General features: G+C 44.7%; 1 protein-coding gene across 1 annotated transcript; it reads left to right on the top strand.

Annotated features, from left to right (window-relative positions):
• The first annotated feature begins 1,401 nt into the window (after positions 1-1,401).
• On the top strand, positions 1,402-21,986 carry LOC117511517 (histone-lysine N-methyltransferase SUV39H1-like). The gene is made up of 4 exons (XM_034171529.1): positions 1,402-2,088; positions 11,331-11,477; positions 17,378-17,507; positions 21,096-21,986. The coding sequence occupies exons 1-4, from the start codon at positions 1,402-1,404 to the stop codon at positions 21,227-21,229; spliced, it is 1,098 nt and encodes a 365-aa protein (XP_034027420.1). The 3' UTR covers positions 21,230-21,986.
• Positions 21,987-24,928: the final 2,942 nt, after the last annotated feature.

The raw sequence follows: 24,928 nt of genomic DNA, 5'->3' as shown, positions 1-24,928 counted from the left end.
CAGTCGGCTTTCGGTGAGGATACTCTGGGCGTCACACAGGTTAAGGAGCATTACAACTGGATTAAAGATGGCCCACAGCGGCGGAGGGCGTGCCACGCTCTGAGCGGCCATTGACAAGCTGAAATGACCAGATCATTTCCAAAGTGAAGGCTGTGTTGATCCGGGACATCGTCTGACTACCAGAGAAATTGCAGAAGAGGTGTACATCAGCACTTTTGCAGCACATTCCACTGTTACAGGAGATTTTGTAATGAAGACGTGCGGAGGAATTCGCGCGTCGGGATGGAGCCACAATGGCGCACAACAAAAGCACGTCCGTGTTGGAAACCATTCGGAAGTTTCAGATGGCTTTCGGTGGCTTTTCAGTCGAGTGAGTATCCGAGAAATTGTGTAACAGCTGGGCATGTCACAACTTGTCCTGTGAGACTTGTCCTGCTCCAATCGCTCAGCCATTTCCCTGACAATGAAAATCCGATGACGGGGGTGGACCAGTGCTCACTCAAAGCCTGCCCACAGGTGAATGACGCAACTGACAGGCTGAAAAAACTCACGCATGCGCACGATGGTTCAAGCTTGGCTGATGCAAGCGCACATGATTCAAATCCATATAGGTTTTGGAAAAAATAAAAAGAGCAGATAGTTTTCTAACAGACCACATATACCCAATCATGACACTCACGTGTTTCCAATTAGGTTTTCTTTGAGCATTCATCAACTTTCCCAGTCTTTTGTTGCCCTGTCCCAACTTTTTTGAAACGTGGTGCAGACATCCTTTTCAAAATGACCAAATATTTGCACAACAACAACAAAGTTTATCAGTTTGAACATTAAATAGCTTGTCTTTGTGGTGTATTCAATTGAATATAGGTTGGAGAAGATTTGCAAATCATTGTATTCTGTTTTTATTTACATTTTACACAACGTCCCAACTTCATTGGAATTGGGGTTGTACCATAAATAAAGTGTATGTAGCTGTATAGTCATAACAACAAATATCAAAAGAGCAAAGCACAGACAACTGATATTAATCAATAAACTGAAATTTCTCATCACAACAACACAAACAGTAGTGCACAATGCACAATCCAAAAGCAATGATAGAAAACTGGTAAACTTAATGTTCATTCTGTAAAGAGAAATTCTATTCATTTTATAAAGTCTTTTAAAGCTGACGAAAGTACTGCATAATTTAATGTTTGTTTACACCTTTGCAGAAACATTTCACTTTAAATAGATTTTGGACATCTTGAAGTAGAAGTTTGTTTTTTGCGTTATACATGATTTGTATTGTAATATAATCAACTAAGTCACATCTTCACTGCTATTCCAGGTTAATATGCTGGACCTTCATAGTTGAGCTTGAAGACCAGAATTGCAGTTTGGAGGAACTGTCCTGGTCAGATGTGTCCAAATTCAAAGTATTTTGTGTTTCAGGAGGAGTTCTACCTGGTCAAATGGAGGAGCTTTCCAGAGTCAGATAACACTTGGGAACCTAAACGCAACCTGAAATGCTCACGAATGATGAAGCAGTTCCATCGTGACCTGGATCAGGTGCTTAGGCGCCACGGGAGGCATTACATCCCTAAAAAGCTGAATAAAGAGGTGACTTCATTCCTGGTCCAGAAAGCCAAAGTCCGCCAGAGTCTCCAGCGCTGGGAGAACCACTTGAACCAGACGCGCAACCACCCAGGTCAAATTTTTGTTGATGAGGTAGACCTCGAAGGCCCGCCTAAGAACTTCACCTACATCAACAACTATAAAGTAGGTCCAGGCATCGTTCTCGATGAGATGGCTGTGGGTTGCGATTGCAAGAACTGTTTGGATGAACCGGTAAACGGCTGCTGTCCTGGGGCCTCTCTGCACCGCATGGCATACAATGATCGGGGGCAGGTCCGACTCCGGGCAGGTGAACCGATATACGAGTGTAACTCTCGATGCAGCTGTGGCCCTGATTGTCCCAACAGAGTGGTGCAGAAGGGAATCCAGTTTGATCTGTGCATCTTCAAAACGGAAAACGGCAGGGGATGGGGAGTCCGTACACTGCAGCGCATTAAGAAGAACACCTTCGTCATGGAGTACGTGGGAGAGGTGAGACCTTTTCAGGAAAACCTCACGGTCTGCCACAGACAGACACATGAGTCATTCCATCACTGTGCTACTTGTCACCATGATGCGTCATGAACAATATATGGCTATACAGCAGGGCTGCAGCTATTGCTTATTTTAGTGATCGAATATTCTATCGACTATTCTGGCGATTTGAGTAATCGGATAAAAAGTACTTTTGCGTTTTTAAACAACATCAATAGTCCAGAGCTCATCCTAAACAATGGCACAACGTCTCTGCGCCAAAATATTAGTAAATCAGAAGAGACACACATCCAAGATGTGTAAAAAAAACAAAAAAACAGGGCATGCTGGATCAAAAAGACAAATACCGAAGTAAACATCTGCACATCCTGAGCACTCCATGCAAAAAGCTTAATTTGGACACAAATAGCAAAATAGCTGGGCCAAAATCTTGAAATTTTGCTGAAATGGCGATGGGATGTGGTTTCTGTTTTCTTGTTTCTAGTAACTAGTAAAATGTATCCCCCCCCCCTTTTTTTTTTTTTCTTTTTTTTTAGGGTTGGTGGACTGGGTCCCTGCGGGTTTTTATCCCTCTTTCTCTGCAATTCAGCAGATGCATTTCAGTTACCGTGTTTGTGAAGCGTTGTGTGTTGCCCAAAAAAGCAAAAATTAAAAAGTGAAACACTTAGTGCAAGTCAGAGCAAAACACAGAAGAAAGTGGACTTTTGCTGAGAGGATCTTCTTTCAGAAACTGTTTGTGAGTGTAGCCGAGGACGGAGCTGTGACTCGCCCTGTGAGGGAGTGCTGAGCCCCTCACACCGGGCAGAGAGACAGACAGCAGCCAGCCGCCTGGTCAATAGTCACTCCCCACGTCAAGCAGACCGTGTGTTTTTTTAAAAATAGGCAAACACACACTGCTTTGCTATTCAGTCTATTTACTCTGTGTGTCACGTTAGAATACGGTAGCTTTAGGCGCTAAATTGATAAGCGTTTACACAGCTTATGGGCATTCACTGGTCTTCTGTTTTTTTTCTGAGGATGTTACAGAGCCACACACAGGCCTGGCATATGTACTACAACGTTAAATGAAGCTTCGAGGCAGAGAATTTGCCTCTAACATTTTTTGTAATCGAATTATTCGAGTTACTCGACTAATTGTTTCAGCAGATCAGGCTGGGTCTGGGAGTATGTGCTGGTGTTCTGCCACCAAGGGGCAGAATCGATCTGGGTAACAACCACAAAGCCCGGCAACAGGGTCATCCTTTATATCATTTGGTTGATGGCACAGGCAGCAATATTCTTCATGAATTCATTGTCAGCTAACTTGAATCGAGTTATTTCACACAAATCTAAATCTGTCTTTGTGATGCAGGGCTGTGAAAACTGCGGATCCGCGGGATTCTGCAGATTTCATCATGGGGGGTTGTACTCTTTAACTGTGATCGTTACCCAGTTTTTAAAATGCTTATCGCAAAGCGTTTTTTTTTTTTTTACGACATCATGCAAGTTTTATAAGTCCGCGGACACTGATCTGTGTGTTACAGATACATATCAGTTTCCTCGAATCCGCAGAGTTTTAAGGAGAATAAATGCCACTCAAAGCCTGGCTGTTACAACAGTTGTCATAAAGTGGGACTGGTTGGTTGCTGCGGCGACGCTGTGTGGCCCCTGTGCGAAGCTTAGCTAAACGTAGCATGTGGACATCACAAACTTTTAGAACTTTCAAGTTTTTAAAAGAAATTTTGCAGCATGTCTGTGTCACGGAGCGACATCAGACAGAGCGAAGATGGTGAGAAGACGGTTTGAAAAACTCTGATAAGGACAAGAATCCGTGGAATTATTGCTGGCTTCATGAACACACCTGAAAGATAAACGGAAAAGCAAACTGATAAGAATTTTTTTTTCTCCCTCTGGAAAATAAACTTTGTTCTGTTCAAACAGAATTTCAGAAAAGATTATGTGCCTTTTTTTCTTTCATTAATGTAGACTTTCTTTCATTGAAAAAAAAAAAAGACATTGTGGCTTTGAATGAATTTAGGCTACATGAATTTACACAACCTCCCCCTCTAGCTGCCACCTTATCGTGGTGGGGGAGTTTGCGTACCCGGATGATCCTAGGAGCCATGTTGTCGGGGGCTTTGTGCTCCCTGTAGGGTCTCCCAAGACAAACAGGTCCTAGGTGACGGGTCAGATTAAGGGCAGTTCAGAACCTCCATGACCAGTAAAAGATCAAAGACAGAGACGTCGCCCGGTATGGTGGAGCCGGGGTCCCCCCTGGAGCCAGGCCTGGGGTTGGTGCTCGTGCGCAAGCGCCTGGTGGTCGGGCCTTAGCCCATGGGGCCCGGCCGGGCTCAGCCTGAAAGAGTGACGTGGGCCCGCCCTCCTGTGGGTTCATCACCTGCAGAGGGGGCCATGGGGGTCGGGTGCAGAGAGGATTGGGTGGCGGTCGAGGGCGGGTGGCCCGGCGGCCCGGTCCATGCTCACAGCCCCTGGCTGTTGGGATGTGGAATGTCACTTCGCTAGGGGGAAGGAGTCTGAGCTTGTGCGGGAGGTTGAGAGATACCGACTAGAGATAGTTGGGCTCACCTCCATGCACAGCTTGGTCTCTGGTACCCAACTCCTGGAGAGGGGCTGGACGCTTCATTTTTCTGGCGTTGCCCACAGGGAGAGGCGGAGAGCTGGGGTCGCATTGCTTATTGCTCCCCAGCTCAGTCGCCAAGTGTTGGCGTTCACTCCGGTGAACGAGAGGGTCGTGTCCCTACGCCTATGGGTCGGGGACAGGTCTCTCAACGTTGTCTCGGCCTACGGGCCGAGCAGCAGTGCAGAGTACCCGACCTTCCTGGAGTCCCTGGGAGGGTACTAGATAGCGCTCCGACTGGGGACTCCATTGTTCCTGGGGATTTCAATGCCCACGTGGGCAGCGATAGTGAGACCTGGAGGGGGGTGATCGGGAAGCACGGCCTCCCCGATCTGAACCCGAGTGGTGTTCAGTTGTTGGACTTCTGTGCTAGTCACAGTTTGTCCATCACGACACCATGTTCGAGCACAAGGGTGTCCATAAGTGCACGTGGCACCAGGACACCCTGAGCCGGAGGTCGATGATCGACTTTGTAGTCGTATCATCTGACCTTCGGCCACGTGTCTTGGACACTCGAGTGAAGAGAGGGGCAGAGCTGTCGACTGATCACCACCTGGTGGTGAGTTGGATCGGCTGGGAGGTAGGAAGCCGGTCAGACCTGGCAGGCCCAAACGTATCGTGAGGGTCTGCTGGGAACGACTGGCGGAACCCTCTGTCAGCGAGGTCTTCAACTCCCACCTCCGGGGAGCTTCTCCCAGATCCCAGGGGAGGTTGGAGACATGGAGTCTGAGTGGACCATGTTCTCCACCTCCATTGTCGATGCGGCTGAGTCTAGCTCTGGTCGCAAGGTCTCTGGTGCCTGTCGCGGCGGCAATCCCCGAACCCGGTGTGGACACCGGAAGTAAGGGATGCCGTCAAGCTGAAGGAGTCCTACTTATGGTAGGTGGGACCCCAGAGGCAGCTGACAGGTACCGGCAGGCCAAGCGTGCCGCAGCCCGTGCGGTCACAGAGCAAAAACTCGGGTCTGGAGGACTTCGGGGAGGCTATGGAGGAGGACTATCAGTCGGCCTCGAAGAGATTCTGGCAAACCATCCGACGCCTCAGGAGGTGGAAGCAGCTCTCCCCAGCACTGTTTACGGTGCGGGTGGGGAGCTGTTGACCCTGACTGGGGATGTTGTCGGGCTGGAAGGAATACTTCGAGGATCTCCTCAATCCCATCGTCACGTCTTCCAAAGAGGAAGTAGAGACTGGGGACTCAGGCACACTCATCCATTACCCAGGCCGAAGTCACCGAGGTGGTTAGAAAGCTCCTCGGTGGCAAGGCTCCTGGGGTGGATGAAATCCGTCCTGAGTACCTTAAGTCTCTGGATGTTGTGGGACTGTCTTGGCTGACACGCCTCTGCAACATCGCATGGCGATCGAGGACAGTGCCTCTGGGTTGGCAGACCGGGGTGGTGGTCCCTCTGTTTAAGAAGGGGGACCGGAGGGTGTGTTCCAACTATAGGGGCATCACACTCAGCCTCCCCGGTAAGGTCTATTCCAGAGTACCGGAGAGGAGAATTCGACCGATGGTCGAACCTCGGATTCAGGAGGAGCAGTGTGGTTTTCGTCCTGGTCGCGGCACACTGGACCAGCTCTACACCCTCCATCGGGTGCTCGATGGTTCATGGGAGTTTGCCCAACCAGTCCACATGTGTTTTGTGGATCTGGAGAAGGCGTTCGACCGTGTCCCTCGGGGCACCCTGTAGGGAGTGCTCCGGGAGTATGGGGTCCGGGGTCCTTTGTTAAGGGCTATCCGGTCCTTGTACGACCGCAGCAGGAGCTTGGTTCGCATTGCCGGTAGTACGTCAAACCTGTTTCCAGTGCATGTTGGCCTCCACCAGGGCTGCCCTTTGTCACCGGTTCTCTTCATTATTTTTATGGACAGAATTTCTAGGTGCAGCCAGGGTGTAGAGGGGTCTGGTTTGGGAACCACAGAATCTTGTCTCTGCTGTTTGCGGACGATGTGGTTCTGCTGGCTTCGTCAAATCAGGACCTTCAGCGTGCACTGGGGCGGTTGCGCCAGTGTGAAGCGTCCGGGATGAAAATCAGCACCTCCAAATCCGAGGCCATGGTTCTTGACCGGAAAAAGGTGCCTTGCCCTCTTCAGGTCGTTGGAGTGTCCTTGCCTCAAGTGGAGGAGTTTAAGTATCTCGGTGTCTTGTTCACGAGTGAGGAACGGATGGAGCGTGAGATCGATAGACGGATCGGTGCAGCATCTGCAGTGATGTGGTTGCTGTATCGGACCGTCGTGGTGAAGGAGAGCTGAGTAGGGGGGCAAAGCTCTCGATTTACCGATTGATCTACGTTCCGATCCTCACCTATGTTCATGAGATTGGCTCATGACCGAAAGAACAAGATCGCGAGTACAAGCGGCCGAGATGAGTTTCCCCTGCTGGGCGTTCCCTTAGAGATAGGGTGAGGAGCTCGGTCACTCGGGAGGAGCTCAGAGTCGAGCCACTGCTCCTCCACGTTAAAAGGAGTCAGTTGAGGTGGCTCTGGCATCTTTTCCAGGTGCCCCCTGGACGCCTCGCTGGAGAGGTGTTCTGGGCACGTCCCACTGGGAGGAGGCCCCGGGGAAGACCCAGGACACGCTGGAGGGACTACATCTCTCGGCTGGCTTGGGAATGCCTTGGGGTTCCTCCGGAGGAGCTGGGGGAGATGTGTGTGGATCGGGAGGTCTGGGCGGCTTTGCTTGAGCTGCTGCCCCCGTGACCCGACTCCGGATAAAGCGGAAGAAAATGGATGGATGGAATTTACACAACAATGTAAATTAGTTTTTATTAATGCAGACTTTTTTCATGGGAAAAGACACGTGGCTTTGAGGGATTGATATTTTACCCTGATTTTTAAAATATTCTACAGATCTTTAGCTGTAGGTTTTGACATGGTTTAACAGTCTTTTCAGTCTTCATGATTTCATTTAGTTTAATTGTTCTGAGTTAATGCATAATTCCGTTACAATTAAACGGAAAATCATACCAGGTCCTACTTCCACATCAATATTCTGTTATTTCAACATGATCATTGAAGGTTCACATGAAAGGTTGAATCTAGGATCATTTAAATATCCACTAAGTTTTGAGATTTGTTCTTCCAGGAGTGTTGAAAATGTATCAGTAGATGAAATTTAATTTGGTTTCTGGGGCCCCACAAGGCCTAGACTCTGGCTCCCTGGGTGGTGGGTGGGGGCTGTGCCCCCCTAGCCCCTGCAAATTTTCCTCAGATTTCACAGTTTCATTTCACAGCCCTGGTGATGAATTCACTTCAAATTGTCTTCATGCAAACTCCATGTTTATTTATGTTAATGATAATTACGCTTAATGTGAAATATTAATTTCTAAAAAAATGATAAACATTTAACAAATGATAATGCTCAAAGAAGTGAAATATTGATGTGAAAAAAGATGGTGCGTCTTTTGCATGGATGCTTCCAGAAAGTATTCACAGCGCTTCACTATTTCCAGATTTTATGTTACAGCCTTATTTGGAATAAATCACATGTACGTAAGTATTCACAGTCTTTGCCATGAAGCTCCAAATTGAGCTCAGGTGCCTCCTATTTCCACTGATCATCCTTGAGATGTTTTCTACAGCTTAATTGGAGTCCACCTGGGGTAAAATTCAGTTGATTGGCAATGATTTGGAAAGACACAGACCTGTCTACATATAAGGTCCCCACAGTTGACAGTCAGAGCACAACCAAGCATGAAGTCAAAGGAATTGTCTGTAGACCTCTGACATGGATTGTCTGGAGCCACAAATCTGGGGAAGGGTACAGAAACATTTCTGCTGCTTTGAAGGTCCCAATGAGCACAGTGTCCTCCATCATCTGTAATTGGGAGAATTTCAGATCCACCAGGACTCTTCCTAGAGCTGGACGCCCGTCTAAACTGAGCGATCGGGGGAAGGACCTTCCTCAAGGAGGTAACCAAGAACCCGATGGTCCACTCTGTCAGAGCTCCAACATTCCTCTGTGGAGAGAGGAGAACCTTCTAGGAAGACAACCATCTCTGCAGCAATCCACCAATCAGGCCTGTATGGTAGAGTGGCCAGACGGAAGCACATGACAGCCCCCTGGAGTTTGACAGAAGGCACCTGATGGACTCTCAGGCCAGGATAAACAAAATTCTCTGGTCTAATGAGACAAAGATTGAACACTTTGGGGTCATGTTTGGAGGAAACCAGACACCATCCCTACAGTGAAGCATGGTGGTGGCAGCATCATGCTGTGGGGATGTTTTCAGCAGCAGGAACTGGGAGACTACTCAGGATTGAGGGAAAGATGAATGAGCATGTACAGAGACATCCTGGATGAAAACCTGCTCCAGAGTGCTCTTGACCTCAGACTGTGGTGACGGTTCATCTTTCAACAGGACAATGACCCTAAGCACACAGCCAAGATATCAAACCTGATGGAGCTTGAGAGGTGCTGCAAAGAGAAATGGACAAAACTGCCCAAAGATATCATATTACAAGAAGACTTGAGGCTGTAATTGCTGCCAAAGGTGCAATCAACAACGTATTGAACAAAGGGCTGTGAATATTTATGAACATGGGATTTAATTTTGTATTTTTAAGAAATTTGCACTTTTTCACTTTTTTTCAAGTTGTGACTATGTTGTTTTCTCAAAATTCTACACACAATACCCCAGAATGGCAGTGTCAATTTTTTTTTCTGAGATTTTAGCAAATGTATTTAAAAACTAGAGCAGGGGTAGTGGCCAAGTGGTTATGCGCTTGGTTTCAGTTCAGAAGGCTCCGGGTTCAAATCCCACCCCTGCCACATTTCTCCATGTAATGTGGAGTTGCGTCAAGAAGGGCATCCAGCATAAAACCTGTGCCAATTTAACATGCAGATCCACCTTGGATTTGTTGTGGCGACCCCGAGTGCAAAACAAGGAACAGCCGAAGGGACTTACTATTTAAAAAACTAGAGTACCGCATTCATAGGGCACAAACCTCCACCAGACCAGATAACTTTGTTTCTCATGGTCTGAGAGTCCTTCAGGTGCCTTGTGGGAATAAATAATAAATAAATGAATTAGCAAAAATCTTAAACAAAAAAAAAAAACTTTTCACATTGTCATTATGGGGTACTATGTGTAAAATTTTTGTGGGTGAAAAATGAATTTCATCTGTTTTGGAATAAGGCTGTAACATAACACAGTGTGGAAAAAGTGAAGCGTTGTGAATACTTTCTGGGTGCACTGTAAATTGTAAATATCCCAGAAAAACTGACGTCATTACTGAGCAGACAAATCTGTTATTTCCGTTCCCATTTACATAAGAGGATAAGAATAAAATTGAATCCAAAATCAGCGTTGAACTGAAAGTGGTTTTGGTGACTGTTAATGAACAGTAGGTGCAGCTTTGTTTGATTTGAGCTCACTCTCATTTTTCAGTGGGAGGATCTCATTCTCAGTAGCACAGCTATCCAGGTTGAAGATTGATGACACTTTGGACGTTATACAGTCCTCATCTATAGTTTCCCCAAATGGAAAACAGATAAATCTGACAACAGGCTTAATGGAATCAAGTCAGTAAAGCGTCTGTCAGATTCTTACAAGATGCTCTGCACTTGATCATCATAATGTGCACTCTCAAGCTCCGCCCAGTCTTTGTCCTGATGGATAAGTTCTGTGTCCATGTGTGGAAAGTTCCGCAGGAAACACTGTTGCAACCTGCTTGATCGCAGGTGTCGGCTAACTTGCTTTTAAACGTTTTAATGGAGCTGATCATGTTGATGTTTGTCCTTGGGTCCGTCCGTCAGATTGGTAAGAAGAAATCCAAGAGCCATTGACCATCTTCTCGTTGTGCCTATTCAGCATGGTTTGAACGTTTCAAAAATTCTTTAATTTCGGGCAACAATTCAGAAATTAAAATTAAAAAGAAAAAAAAAACACACACTCATGAATGACTCATCTTCAACCACTTAGTCCAATTAAGGGTCGCGGGGGACTGGAGCCTATCCCAGCAGCCACAGAGCATGAGGCATGGTTCACCCTTGACAGGACGCCAGTCTGTCACAGAGCAAATAAGAAAACTGTTCCTAGAAATTTACCTCTGCTGAGTCACCTAACGTCTGTGTGCAGCAGCTCTACGTCTTCTGCACCTGTCCCCTCCAGCTGCGCACTGAATGATTGTCTTTGTTAGTTACATCCATCACGTCTTTCATATTTACAGACTGTTGTGTGGCTAGCCAACCTTTCAATTCCTGGACTTTTTGGGCGCGTAGAGGTGATTAGCTGGGAAGTTTGTGTCGTATCTCGAGTGGATTGTTTTGAAATGCTGCACCAAATTCCCTTTCTTGTCAAGCCGCCACATTTGCATTGCAGAGAAGACAGATAACTTGGCATTTGAATAAATTAAAAAATAATCCTCCTCCGACTCCGAGTGAAAACAAGTTTTAGCTTCTGCCATTGTAGTTTCCACTCAACCTAGTGTAGCTTCTCGCCATCTTTTGACCCTGAACATGAGCAGATAGAAAGAACCATGTTTTTTGCCTTTCTTTCATATGATCGACTGGTTGGGCGCACTGGTTTAGACTAACATAGTTGAGATGGTGGACTTGATGGTGAACAGCTGATTTTGTGTGTGCTGATGGTAAAAAATAAATAACTTGATCCCTTCTTCCTTTCAGATCATAACAACTGATGAAGCCGAGAAAAGGGGCCATGTGTACGACTGCCAAGGCTCCACGTACCTGTTTGACCTGGACTATGTGGAAGACGTGTACACGGTGGATGCTGCTTACCACGGAAACATCTCCCATTTTGTCAACCACAGCGTGAGTGTTTGATAGAAATGTAACCATAAAAAGTCAGTCCCTTTGGCTGCTCCCTTGTTCTCACTCAGGGTTGTCTCAGTAGATCTGAGGTGGATCTGCATGTTCATTTATGCCCTTCCTGAGGCAGCTCCATATTATGTGGATTGTGGGTGGTGGTGTATTGAACAGGGAACCTTCCACACTGGAACCAAGTGCACTTCACCCTTTGGCCACCGTCACACAGTACGTGTGTCTAAAACGGGCCAACAGAGTGTGGAGAGGCGAGGGAAGCCACCAAGACACGCTGAGGTGTTCTATGCTTCAGCAACTGAGTTAAGATGCCAGGTGCTTTAACAACTTTGTTACAAAACAGACACATGAAACCTCAGCAGGACTCTGACACACAGACCCTGACACAAAGTTCGGAGTTCCCAAAAGCAAAAAAACAAAAAAAAAAAACCTATGGGGTCTTAAAACAGGGTCATTAAAAAGCATTGAAATAGGTTCTCACACCCATTTGAAAAATAGGGGAAATTGCGAATTTATTGAAAAATAAATAAATATTGAAAAATATGTACATTTCAGCATTTCCATTCATCTTTCTTCTAATTTACTGTCTTCTCTCATAATTTTATCCTTATGTTTTTTTTGTTTTTTTTAACTTATAAGCATTTGTACAACATTTAATTTCTTCATTCGGTGCATTCCAAAGCTTGACTCCATAAACAAAGGGACACTTCTGTTTCATAGTTGTCCGTGCGAACTTGGTCAGGGGCAGAGAAATCCGCTGGTCTGAGGTCACAGACCAGTAACTTTTGACCGATGCCTAGTAGGTATTTTCCCCTGCTAGACCGACGTCTAGTTAAAAATCTTGTCGGTCTTGTGATTAAGTCTTTGACAAGTCCAGTGAGTTTTTTTCAAACTTGCGCCTTAAGTAAGTGAGCATTCAGAGATTACAGGATAGTTTTGGATAGCGAGATGTCCAGCCTTCATTTGGACGGTCAGTTTTTGAAAAAGACTGCAGACCTGTGTCGTACTGGAGAGTAAACTCATGTTTGTCAGTATGTTTGTCTGTAATTGTTGCATTTTTTCACCTTTAACTCACTGTGCAGCACACAGTTGACATCGCAGACTCTTGCAACTTCACATATAGCAGCCCTATTAGGGTACCTTTCAGTGCACAAAAGAATCAAGGTCAAGGTCACAGGAAGGTCAAACACTAAATTCAACTAAACCACTTTCCTGGTCACAATATTTGAAATTGTTGCCTCCAATTTTGGCATGCACATAGTGATAGGCCTTGCTTATAAGCCATTACCTGGGATAAGTGATTGACCTTGACCTTCAGGGTTTCGCTTGAGGTCAAATGTCACTTAAATGAGGTCAAACATCAGATTACAGTAAAACATGTCGTGTAATACACCAAATTAAAGGGCTTGAGAGTTGCAAGAGTCTGATGTAAAGTGTGTGCTGCACAGTGAGTTAAAGGTGACAAATGCAATGATTACAAACAAACAAATAACAAATGTGCATACTGACAAACATTATAGTGGATAAAAATGATTTGAACACATCTTAATTCATTCTTTCCCCTGCTGAGCTGCTCGTCGAGTGACAATCACACTGTTTCAAATAATCAGATTTGTCAATTTCATGCTACATTTATATTATTCTGTTGATTCCTATCTGCCACTCTTTATATTTACAACCAAGTTTGTACAAAACAGATTTGAGAAAGGTGTCAGACATTATAATAGGACCCTCATTTTCATTATGTTTCGTAAACATGCTTCTTTGCGTACTAGTGTGTGTGTGTGTGTGTGTGCGCGCTCTATATTTCTTAACTTGTTTAGATATGTCTTAATGTTTTAACTGTATGTTTTAGTGTACATCACATTGGGTCAGCTTTAGTTGTAGTAAAGTGCTTTATAAAGATGGTATGGTACTGTGTGTTCTATGCATATACTGTGGATATTATATGCAAAACTAAATTGGAGTATTTTCCATCACATCCCATATTTCAGGTTGTCAATCAGGTCCATATTTGTAGAGTATATTTGGAAGGGGGATATGAAGATACTTCAAAATAGGGAATATGACTGTTGTCGACAGCTATAGATACATACAGAAAGATATACTGTTACACCAGCCTTCCTGACCAGCTTGTCCAGCCGCTTGGCGTCCCTGTCTGTGCTGGTGCCTCCCCAGCAGACAGCCTGCATAGGAGAGGACGCTTGCCACCACCGACCGATAGATCATTTGCAGCATCTCCCCACAGACATCACAGGACTTGAGCTTCCTTAAGCCGCGGTCACACGGCACTAACGAAGGACACTGAAGCCAAAACGAAATAAGAAATCTGGACTTAATTCAGAGACATTGTTTAACCATCGTCCAGCTTCGTTCTTGTAGCTGGAGCTTCGTCAGAATGTTCAAACTGTTGAAAAATATGAACGAATCCCAACAACGTCAGTTCGTCCGTATTCCATTTTGCTTTCTGTGTTGATGGTTCCTCATCGTTTGCGTAGTTCCCGTACCGTCAGCATTTCAGTTTCAATATATTTTCATTTATATAGCACCAAATCACAACAAAATTGCCCCAAGGCGCTTCACTCAAGTAAGGTCTAACCTTACCTTAGTGTTCCATTTGATTGTCGTCTGGCCTCCCAAGTCCGACATCTTGCACGGACATTAACGTATCTGAATGGATCAGTAACTAAAGGTTCCATGAGCTGAACGTGACTTGTCTATGTGTGGGGCAAAAAGCAACGTTTTCATACCAAAACAATAGCGGCAAGAACGCTTGATCAACTACTTTAACTACGCACATTGCAGCCATCTCTGGCTGCAACGTCCATGTGTGCGCACACTTGACAAACCTGTTGTCAAGACAACTAGCTCTCGCAGCTGCAAAGTGTCGTGGTCGCTTTTCACTTTGTTTTTCTTTTGTTTGTTTTGGTCTTTTATGCGCTCTGCGCTCACAGGCTTTTCGGTGATGGGAGGCGTACCAGCTCATTTGTCCACTTTTTCTCAACAATTTGTGGCTTTGTGACTTTTTATCCTTGGTTCAGCGATCGCCGTGTGACCGGACCTTTAGAAGAACAGCCGACGCTGTCCCTCCTGTAGAGGGTGTCCACATTAGCTGAGCAGTCCAGCTTGTTGTCCAGGTGTACACCTGGGCTGCTCCCAGTTGCTTCTTGTTGCGTCATGACGACGCAGGAATATGCGTCAGGTGCGCGCAGCAGGGGGAAGAGAGGAGGTGAGAACGCAGCCTGCAGATTCTCTGCACAGATAAGTCAGAGTGCACAGTTTGGCTGCAGCCAGACTGTGCACTCTGACTTCTCTTCCAGTTTATATTTGTTCTTCTGCTGAGCTGCAGGTCTGCGCTCTGAGTTCTGTTATAGTTTATCTTTCCTCTTTTGACCGCGAGATGCGCTCATGCACGCGAATGAACCGTCCATGAGCAAATGTGGAGATGTCTGGAGTTATAGTTGGTGTGGACATGTCCAGTTTGTGAGCAGTACTTACGTCCTTTTTTGTCCTTTTTTAACACTGTGATGAGAGTTTGAGGGGAGAACAAGGAACTAACTGCCTGCAGCCAGACAGTTTTGTTTTTTTAAATTGTTCACGTCTGCATGTGAATGAGCCGTCCGTGAGTAAATGTGGAGATGTCTGGAGTTATAGTTGGTGTGGACATGTCCCGTCTCTGGCAATCAGTCTGTGAGCAGGACTTATGTACTTTTTGTCCTTTTTTTAACAGTGATGAGAGAGTTTGAGGGGAGAACAAGGAACTAACTGCCTGTAGCCAGACATTTTTTTTTTCTTTCTTTTAATTCACATGTGCGCGCGTGAACAAATTGTTCGTGAGTGGACTGGAGATGTCCGGACTTCTTACTGGATGTCTCTGGCAATCAGTCTGTGAGCAGGACTTTTATGGATTTTATTTAAACACATTTGTGAGAGAAGAAGCTGCTGTTGCCTCACAGTGCCTCCCTTCACCAGACAGCTCCACACAGAGAAGGAGCTGCAGCTTCGGGAACAATGGAACACATCAGGAATCATAAATTGGCGTCGGGTAGCGTTGTCTTGTGAGGGTGTGGCTTCCAGTCACGCTGAGTACCGTCCAGTTGCTCTGACTTGCGCGGAAACCACTTAATTTTGCGTCGAGCAGAGGACGCAGAAAAAATTTAAACATGTTTAATGGCTGACGTCATACTTGACCAGTCGTTCTCACTGTGTTTTGTACAGTAACACTACCTCTAACCTTAGTGACATGAAATTTGGGGTTCCACAGGGGTTTGTCTTAGGCCCCCTGCTTTTCTCCCTTTATATAGCACCCCTTGGGCACATATTGTGGCATTTTGGGATTACCTTTCACTGCTATGCAGATGATACTCAGTTATACATGTCGATAACTGCTGGTAATCTCGTTCACATAAAATCCTTAGAAGATTGCCTTGCAGCAGTGAGAAGTTGGGTGTCTAGAAACTTCCTACTTTTAAACTCTGATGACTGAAATGATGGTTCTTGGTCCAGGGAGACATCGGCATCAATTTGACCAGTTAATGCTCAGCCTCGGCTCGTGTGTCATACATCACACTGACAAAGTGAGGAACCTTGGGGTAATTTTTGATCCTTCGTTGTCCTTTGGCCTCCACATTAGAAATATTACTAGGACTGCTTTCTTTCACCTGCGAAATATAGCGAAGATTTGTCCCATCCTGTCTATGGCTGATGCTGAGACCCTGATCCATGCATATATCTCTTCTAGATTGGACTACTGCAATGTTCTATTTACTGGTTTACCGCAGTCTAGCATTAGGGGTCTCCAATTGGTTCAAAATGCTGCAGCCAGACTTTTGACACAAAGCAGAAAGTTCGACCACATTACACCCATTTTGGCATCCCTTCACTGGCATCCTGTCCCAGTGAGATCAGATTTTAAGGTTCTGCCACTAACCTATAAAATTATTCATGGGCTGGCACCTCCCTAAATAGGATGCAGGACTACTTTGTGTCCCTAAGGTGAATAAGAAGTCTGCGGGTCACAGAGCTTTCTCTTATCGTGCCCCTGTTCTGTGGAATGATCTCCCTGCGTCAATGAAACAGTCAGATTCTGTGGAGATTTTCAAGTCTAGACTTAAGACGCACTTATTTTCCCTTTCATATGGCTAGTATACTGGTACAGTTTTGTTTTACTCTTTTTACTCTTTTAATTCATTTATTAGTAATTGGAGCGGGCTGCGGCCTCAACTTTAACTAAATTCTGGGTCTTTTAGTGAAGTTTAGGGCTAGTGGCCGGCGATCACCTTAGTATTTCTCTGTTTTTCTTGTTGTTTAATGCTGGTAAATTATACAGTATTTTTTTGTCTTTCTGATGCCTGATTGTTTTTTTCTCTCTGTTTAAGGTGCTGCTCCATCCAGCGCCAATAGCATTTCTTATATATTTGTCCGTGAATTGTTCTGTAATTTATGTTTGTAGCATGGCCCAAGCAGAGGGTCACCCCTTTGAATCTGGTCTGCTTGAGGTTTCTTCCTCAGAGGGAGTTTTTCCTTACCGCTGTTGCTCTGGGGGTTGGTAAGGTTAGACCTTACCTGTGTGAAACGCTTTGAGGCAACTCTGTTGTGATTTGGCGCTATATAAATGAAAATAAATTGAAATTGTTTGCGCCCCTCGTGCTGTTGTGGCACTGAGCTGCATCATCTCGGCACTAGGTTGCTTCCACGTGGCGTCATCATAATGACGCACGATGCAACTGGGAGCAGCCCCGGTGTGAAAGGGGCTTAAGTTGCACCGCCGTACAATTTGCATTCACCACTTCGCGCAACAAGAAGCAAAATGAATTTACCTGCTCCACCGTTTCTTTGTGATGTTTGTGTGAGCATCGATAAAAGCTGTTAACACGCCGTTCTTTTTGCAGTGTAACCCCAACTTGCAGGTGTTCAACGTCTTCATCAACAACATTGACGAGAGGCTTCCTCGAATTGCTTTGTTTTCAACGCGACCCATTCGGGCCGGAGAGGAGCTCACCTTTGACTACAAGATGCAGAGTAAGGAGTTTCAGTCTCTCGTTCATGGTAATGAGTCATTCACGTAATCAAGGGAGCCATCAGAAAGTCATCCATCCCATCATTAGAGGGACAGCTGTCCTGTCATTAGGTGTGCTAACTAGAGCACAATAGTTGCTAATTAGAGCCATTGTTTAGTCACTAGCCTATAGCAGTCTGCCTCTCAGTAGGAGGGGTCTGGTTAGGTTTAAAACTCCAGCTTTTGTTGGCTTCTGTTTTATTCTTCTCTACAAGAGTCAGACAGAAGTCAGACTTCCAGAGCAAGAATTTTAGCTGAGGAAGCTTCTGCGATTTGAAGCGAAACATCCTCGCGTCAAGCAACCCAGTCCAGTCGAAGATTCAAGCTTCTCTACTATGGAAACCACCTGAACAACTGACAGCTTACACAGAAACATCTACGACATATGTTGCCCAGTAACATGATAACTAAGCATGACAGATGGTGCAAACTATTCCTTATTAGAACCTTAACCCAAACAATAATTTGCATCATTTTTTTAAAAATTGACCTTCATATATCATTAAACGTTATTTACAATTTAGTAAAGCTTGGTCCCAGCCATTGTATACGACGGCGTCGGCCCCAGAGGGTTAAAGGAGACCTGCATTGAAAAAAATGCAGTCAGATTTTTTGAACAAAAAATGACTTATATTTACACATGAGATCCTTCTGAATGTAGTAAAGTAAATCTGCAAGCCCAGATCTGTCATTCAACTGAGAAATCTTCATTCGAAAATGACAAATTTACAGCTAACATTTAGCCCTCCGCAAATTGTACTTCTCATCATGGACGCTGCCGAGACGTCATGGACAAGACCCTCTCCCAGCATGCATTGCGCCAATTGTAATTTGTGGATTTACGTGCATCTGCACCTTTTTCTTGTCTTATACGGAAGGATCTACTTTTTTAAAAACTTCATATTGTCTTGCGGCACGTTTGGTGAGTACACATTTTTTATTTGTGCTTGAAAATTATTGTGGGGGACTTTTTCATACGCCCATTTGATTGAGTGGTGTCGCAATGAAAATCTACTGTCTTTCGCCTCCGGTACCATCACAGGATATGGAGGCGAGACCCACAAAGAATCCCAGTCATTAAAAATATATAAACCTCTCTCAGCGTCCATGGAGCTCTGGGGCTCCGATTGCCGAGACGTGCGGTGCTGTGGATTTAGCCGCAAGAAGTCTGTCCTTGCAGCAACAGGTGTACCGGCCGCTTCGCATTAAAACAGTGAGCGTAATCTCAGGACTTGTGCCAAGTGTGCTGCAGCTCCATTCAGTAGACAGAGAGGTGATGCCGGTGTTGTGCACTGAATCTGACACAACACCGGCTGCAAAGCAGACACGGGCGGTGTGAGTGGCCTGCGTCGGCGGTTAACGAGCTCGTTGACGAGCCCACAAACTTAATAAGCGCAGCGGAGGCAGAGAGTGGGAGAGGAAGAACGGCGTCCGCTGTCGATGTCGTTGTTGATCTGAGCACACAGATCTGTATCTCACATTCATTGCAGCTTACTTTTGGATGTTGAAACCAGGACGTGTATAAGTAACATTACTAACAGATAAAATCAATTTCAATGCGGGATCGGACTCAAGGCGGGAGCGCGTCGTCTTGTCCCTGACGTCATGGAAATGATACGGCTATACAAACTGTTTTCACAGAGGGCTAAATTTTAGCTGCAAATTTGTCATTTTTAAACGAAGATTTCTCCGCTGAATTACAAATTTGGGCTTACAGATTTACTTTACTGCATTCACAAGGGTCTTATAAATATATATCAGATTTCTTTCTGAAATCTGACCACATTTATTTCAATGCAGGTCTACTGTAATGGCGAACGGCAGTAATTCCCAGAACCCTTCCGGACGACCAGTGAATCTGAATGTTTAAACCTCTTAGCAGTAAATGAGTTTTTCATGGTAGGAATAAGGTCTACAGAACGTGGGCTTAATAAAAAGCGTGACTGATGCAATAAAGCACATTTGACACATTACTACATAAACTGAGTTAATCAAACTGAGTTGAACTGAAACGGGAGAAATGTGAGGTGAATGTAATCTCAGTTATTACAAACAATTTCCTTATAAACTTACTTGTATGCTTTTGTTGGCCGATCAGTGCAGTGTGACGGCGAAGTACGGGGGCCGGTGATGAACACGTTAGCAGGGGTGTAAGCAGCTCTCAGTTGAATGGAGTCAGAGCTCCATCTACTGGAAAAACGGTGCAAGGACATTTTACATTGCCGACACAAACATTATTTCAGTAACTGTTCTGTTTGTTAAATTATCGGCTTTCTATCGGCAAAATTTTGGCCGATAGTGAGTACAGTGGTCCCTCGTTTATCGCAGGAGTTACGTTCTAAAAATAACCCGCGATAAGCAAAATCCGCGAAGTAGTCAGCGCTATTTTTTGCAATTATTATAGATGTTTTAAGGATGTAAAACCCCTCACTGCACACTTTATACACTTTTCTCAAACAGGTATTAACATTTTCTTACTTTTCTCTCCTGTGTAAACGCTCTCTTTTTTTCTTCTGGGCAAGAAGATTATAAACAGACACACACAGAACTCTCCCTTCGCTCACTGCCTCCGGAGGTATGGATGCGGGACTCGCAAAGAATCCAAGTCCTCTCTCGGTGGCCACGGAGCTCTGTGGCTGCGGTCAACATCCGCATCAAAACAGCGAGCGTAGTCTCTGGACCTGTTGCCAGATTTGGTGCAGCTCCACACAGCAGACAGGAGGGCGGTGTGAGCGGCCCGCTGCTGCATTTACCGAGCCCGCAGAAAGGGCATCAGAGGCAGTGAGAGCAATTGTGGTGATGCCGACCGGTGCTGCCACTGGCCCGCCTGATAAGGACGCAGAACACAATGCGCTGTTTAAAAAAAGCATGCAAAATTGCACAAAAAAATCCGCAAAACTGCTAGGCCGCGAAAGGTGAACCGCGTTATAGCAAGGGACCACTGTACTTTGAAAAGGGCTTATATCGGCCGATAATATCGGCCCGCCGATATATCGGTCGGGCTCTAGCTGTAGGGCTTTGGCTAAAGGTTGATATCAACGGGTTTGACATTATTGAATCATGAATAAAAAAAAAATCCCATTTTAAATAAAACTGATGTCATATTTGTCATCTTTGACACTGCTTGTAAAGATGCTACAAAGAGGTAACTGAGCAAACTGTTGGTACACTGACGACATTAAATCTATGGAGGTATGCTCCTGTCGGGTCCTTAACTGTTTAGACAGTGAGAGTTTTGTTTCCTGTCTGCACCTCCACAGTGGCTCTAAACTTTGTGTATTGTTTAACATTTTGTTCTCCATTTAAAAAAAAAAAAAAAAAAAAGTATAAAGTCTGAATCCGATGGAGGGCAACAAAATCTGGAGGCAGTTGTCGCTCGCAGAGACCAGCAGCACATGTTGAACCTGCAAGCAGCCGCATGCCAGTCTGTCTTTGTCTGTCCTCTTTATGATGATGAACTCTGGTTTGTCTGTGACGCTGTCGGCTGAAGTAACGTCTAGTTTCTGATCAGCACTCTTCCATTATTTGTTTTTCTGCTTTTTCTTTTCCAGTTGATCCAGTCGACACCGAAAGCACCAAAATGGATTCCAGTTTCAGTTTAGCGGGACTGCCCAGCTCTCCAAAGAAGAGGGTTCGGGTGGAGTGTCGGTGTGGGTCCAACTCGTGTCGGAAATACCTCTTCTGAAAGGAGACTGAACATGTCCGAGTGTACATAGTGTCAGTGTTCTGCTTCTATCTATCATCTGACCTCAGACCAGTGGCCCACTTTGGGCTTGTCCTGAGGACTTCAATCTGCATATTTGACTCAGAAGAACAGTTCTCAGTGTGCTGGAAGAGGAAACACTCTGCAGGTGTCAGAGTTTCTGCTCAAAGACCATCAGAAGTTACATGATGCTCCAGGGCCGCGTGTCTTCATAGAAACTCCAAAGACTGAAGCTTCAAGTCTGCTGAGGCTGAACGCCATCAAAGACCAAAACCACAGCAGCCTGTCCCGTTAGCCCGTTAGTGTGTGGCACTAACATTAGCCTGTGACATGTCCTGTCACCGTGTGGTGCGAATGTTAGCCTGCGACAGTCCCGTCAGCGTGTGATGCGAACGTTAGCTTGTGCCGGTGTCCCATCAGCGTGTGGCACGAACGTTAGCTTGTGGTGGTGTGCCGTCAGCGTTGGGCGCGAACATTAGCATCACGTGGTTGTGTGGTGCTAACGTTAGCATCAGGTGGTTGTGTGGTGCTAACGTTAGCATCACGTGGTTGTGTGGTGCTAACGTTAGCATCACGTGGTTGTGTGGTGCTAACATTAGCATGTCTTTTCAATAATACTCATTGCTCATCCTTTCATTTTGTGATGCTAATGTTAGCATGTGCAGCTTAAATCCAGACCATGAACAGGATCTGTGTTTATCAAGAAACTGGAGCAGTAATCTGTCATCAGGATGATTGTAAGTTACTGATCAATAAAAGATTTGCTGGTGGCCGCGAAAGTGGTGAAAAAGAACTTTGTCTTGTAAACTCTGAATGTCCTTCTGATTATTTGTTCCAGTCCCACATGTAAGAGCTACCCTGAGATTTAAACTGCAGCAGGGACCTTCATGTCTCTGGGTCCAGACACACCAGGGAAGATCTTATGGAGTTGTGGGGTCAAAGGTCAGAGGCATTTGATGGGTCCTGGTGCTTCCTGTCTTAAACCCTGAGGGTCTGGCTGGATGTGTCTTTTTAACCCTGTCTGTCCAGAAAAGTCGAGCATGAGTCACGGAGAGCTCAAACTATAAAGACTAGAAACCATTTTTACTGCTGCACTTCCTGTTGCCAAAGACTAAGCATGACAGAAAACAGCCGCTGAGACAGCAGGGCACCAAGCATTGTGATATGGGCACGTTTCTCCTACTATGGTGTTGGGCCCATATATCGCATACCAGGTATCATGGATCAGTTTGGATATGTCAAAATACTTGAAGAGGTCATGTTGCCTTGTGCTGAAGAGGACATGCCCTTGAAATGGGTGTTTCAACGAGACAATGACCCCAAGCACACTAGTAAACGAACAAAATCTTGGTTCCAGACCACAAAATTAATGCCTCACAGATGTGAAGAAATGATGAAAAACTGGTTACACAACTAAATACTAGTTTAGTGATTCACAGGATTGCTAAAACAGTTTGAACATAGTTTTGAGTTTCTAGTGTCAACAGCAGATGCTACTATTATTGTGAACACCCCCTTTTCTACTTTTTTTTTTTTTTTTTTTTTTTTACTAATAGCCCAATTTCATAGCCTTAAGAGTGTGCGTATCATGAATGCTTGGTCTTGTTGGATTTGTGAGAATCTACTGAATACTCAAAACCTGGATTAATCTTTTAAGTCACATAGTACTACTATTATTCTGAACACTACTGTATATATCAATAAAAACATCAATTTAGAACAAATGATTTGAATTCAGTGTGCATATTAATGTTACTGTTTTTGCAAGATAAAGGTGAATTAGAGTTTGTACTCATCACAATATGGTCTGTCAGCAGCTTGTGAACAACAGATAATTGACATTATATTTATTGACATTATAATTGATAAATATGACATTAAGAAACCAAGGTAAAGACACGTTTGCTGCACATCTGGTACACGGTCCAGACCAGCTGACTTACAAACAGATGCATATCATGTTTATATGAAGAACAAGGGAAAAGCTGGAGGCAGTGCATATATATATATACACACACAAACAGTGAGGAAAATAAGTATTTGAACACCCTGCGCTTTTGCAAGTTCTCCCACTTAGAAATCATGGAGGGGTCTGAAATTTTCATCTTAGGTGCATGTCCACTGTGAGAGACATAATCTAAAAAAAAAAAAAATCCAGAAATCAAAATGTATGATTTTTTATTATTATTATTATTTATTTGTATGTTACTGCTGCAAATAAGTATTTGAACACCTCTGAAAATCAATGTTAATATTTGGTACAGTAGCCTTTGTTTGCAATTACAGAGGTCAAACGTTTCCTGTAGTTTTTCACCAGCTTTGCACACACTGCAGCAGGGATTTTGGTCCATTCCTCCATACAGATCTTCTCTAGATCTTTCAGGTTTGGAGTTTCAGTTCCCAAAGATTTTCTATTGAGTTCAGGTCTGCAGACTGGCCAAGCCACTCCAGGACCTTGAAATGCTTCTTACGGAGCCTCTCCTTAGTTGCCCTGGCTGTGTGTTTGGGGTCATTGTCATGCTGGAAGACCCAGCCATGAGCCATCTTCAATGCTCTTACTGAGGGAAGGAAGTTGTTTGCCAAAATCTCGTAATACATGACCCCATCCATCCTCCCTTCAATACGGTGCAGTCGTCCTGTCCCCTTTGCAGAAGAGCAACCCCAGAGTATGATGTTTCCACCCCCATGCTTCACGGTTGGGATGGTTTTCTTGGGGTTGTTCTCATCCTCTAAACATGGCAAGTGGAGTTGTTTCCAAAAAGCTCTATTCTGGTATCATCTGACAACATGACCTTCTCCCATGCCTCCTCTGGATCATCCAGATGGTCACTGGTGAACTTCAAATGGGCCTGGACATGTGCTGGCTTGAGCATGGGGACCTTGCTGTCCTGCAGGATTTTAAACCATGACAGCATCATGTGTTACTAATGTAATCTTTGTGACTGTGATCCCAGCTCTCTTCAGGTCATTGACCAGGTCCTCCTGTGTAGTTCTGAGCTTTCTCAGAATCATCCTTACCCCGCAAAGTGAGATCTTGCATGGAAGCCCAGACCAAGGGAGATTGACAGTCATCTTGTGTTTCTTCCACTTTCTAATAAATAATCATAACAGTTGTTGTCTTCTACCAAGCTGCTTGCCTGTTGTCCTGTAGTCCATCCCAGCCTTGTGCAGGTCTACAGTTTTGTCCCTGGTGTGCTTAGACAGGTCTTTGGTCTTGGCTATGGTGGACAGGTTGGGGTGTGATTGGTTGAGTGTGTGAACAGGTGTCTCTTATATAGGTAACAAATTCAAACAGGTGCAATTAATACAGGTAAAGAGTGCAGAATAAGAGGGCTTCTGAAAGAAAAATTAACAGTTCTATGAGAGCCAGAATTGTTGCTGGTTGGTAGGGGATCAAATACTTATTTGCAGCAGTAACACACAAATAAATTATAATAAAAAAAAAAATTGTACATTGTGATTTCCGTTTTTTTGTTTTTTTTTAGATTGTGTGTCTCACAGTGGACATGCACCTAAGATGAAAATTTCAGACCCCTCCATGATTTCTAAGTGGGAGAACTTGCAATATCGAAGGGTGTTCAAATACTTATTTTCCTCACTGTGTGTGTGGGTATATATATATATATATATATATATATATATGTATGTATATATATATATATATATATATATATATATATA

The sequence above is a fragment of the Thalassophryne amazonica genome, chromosome 6, assembly GCF_902500255.1.
Source record: "Thalassophryne amazonica chromosome 6, fThaAma1.1, whole genome shotgun sequence".
Classification (NCBI taxonomy): Eukaryota; Metazoa; Chordata; class Actinopteri; order Batrachoidiformes; family Batrachoididae; genus Thalassophryne; species Thalassophryne amazonica.
The sequence above is the reverse complement of the archived record's forward strand: the minus strand, read 5'-3'. Positions and strand labels throughout refer to the sequence as shown.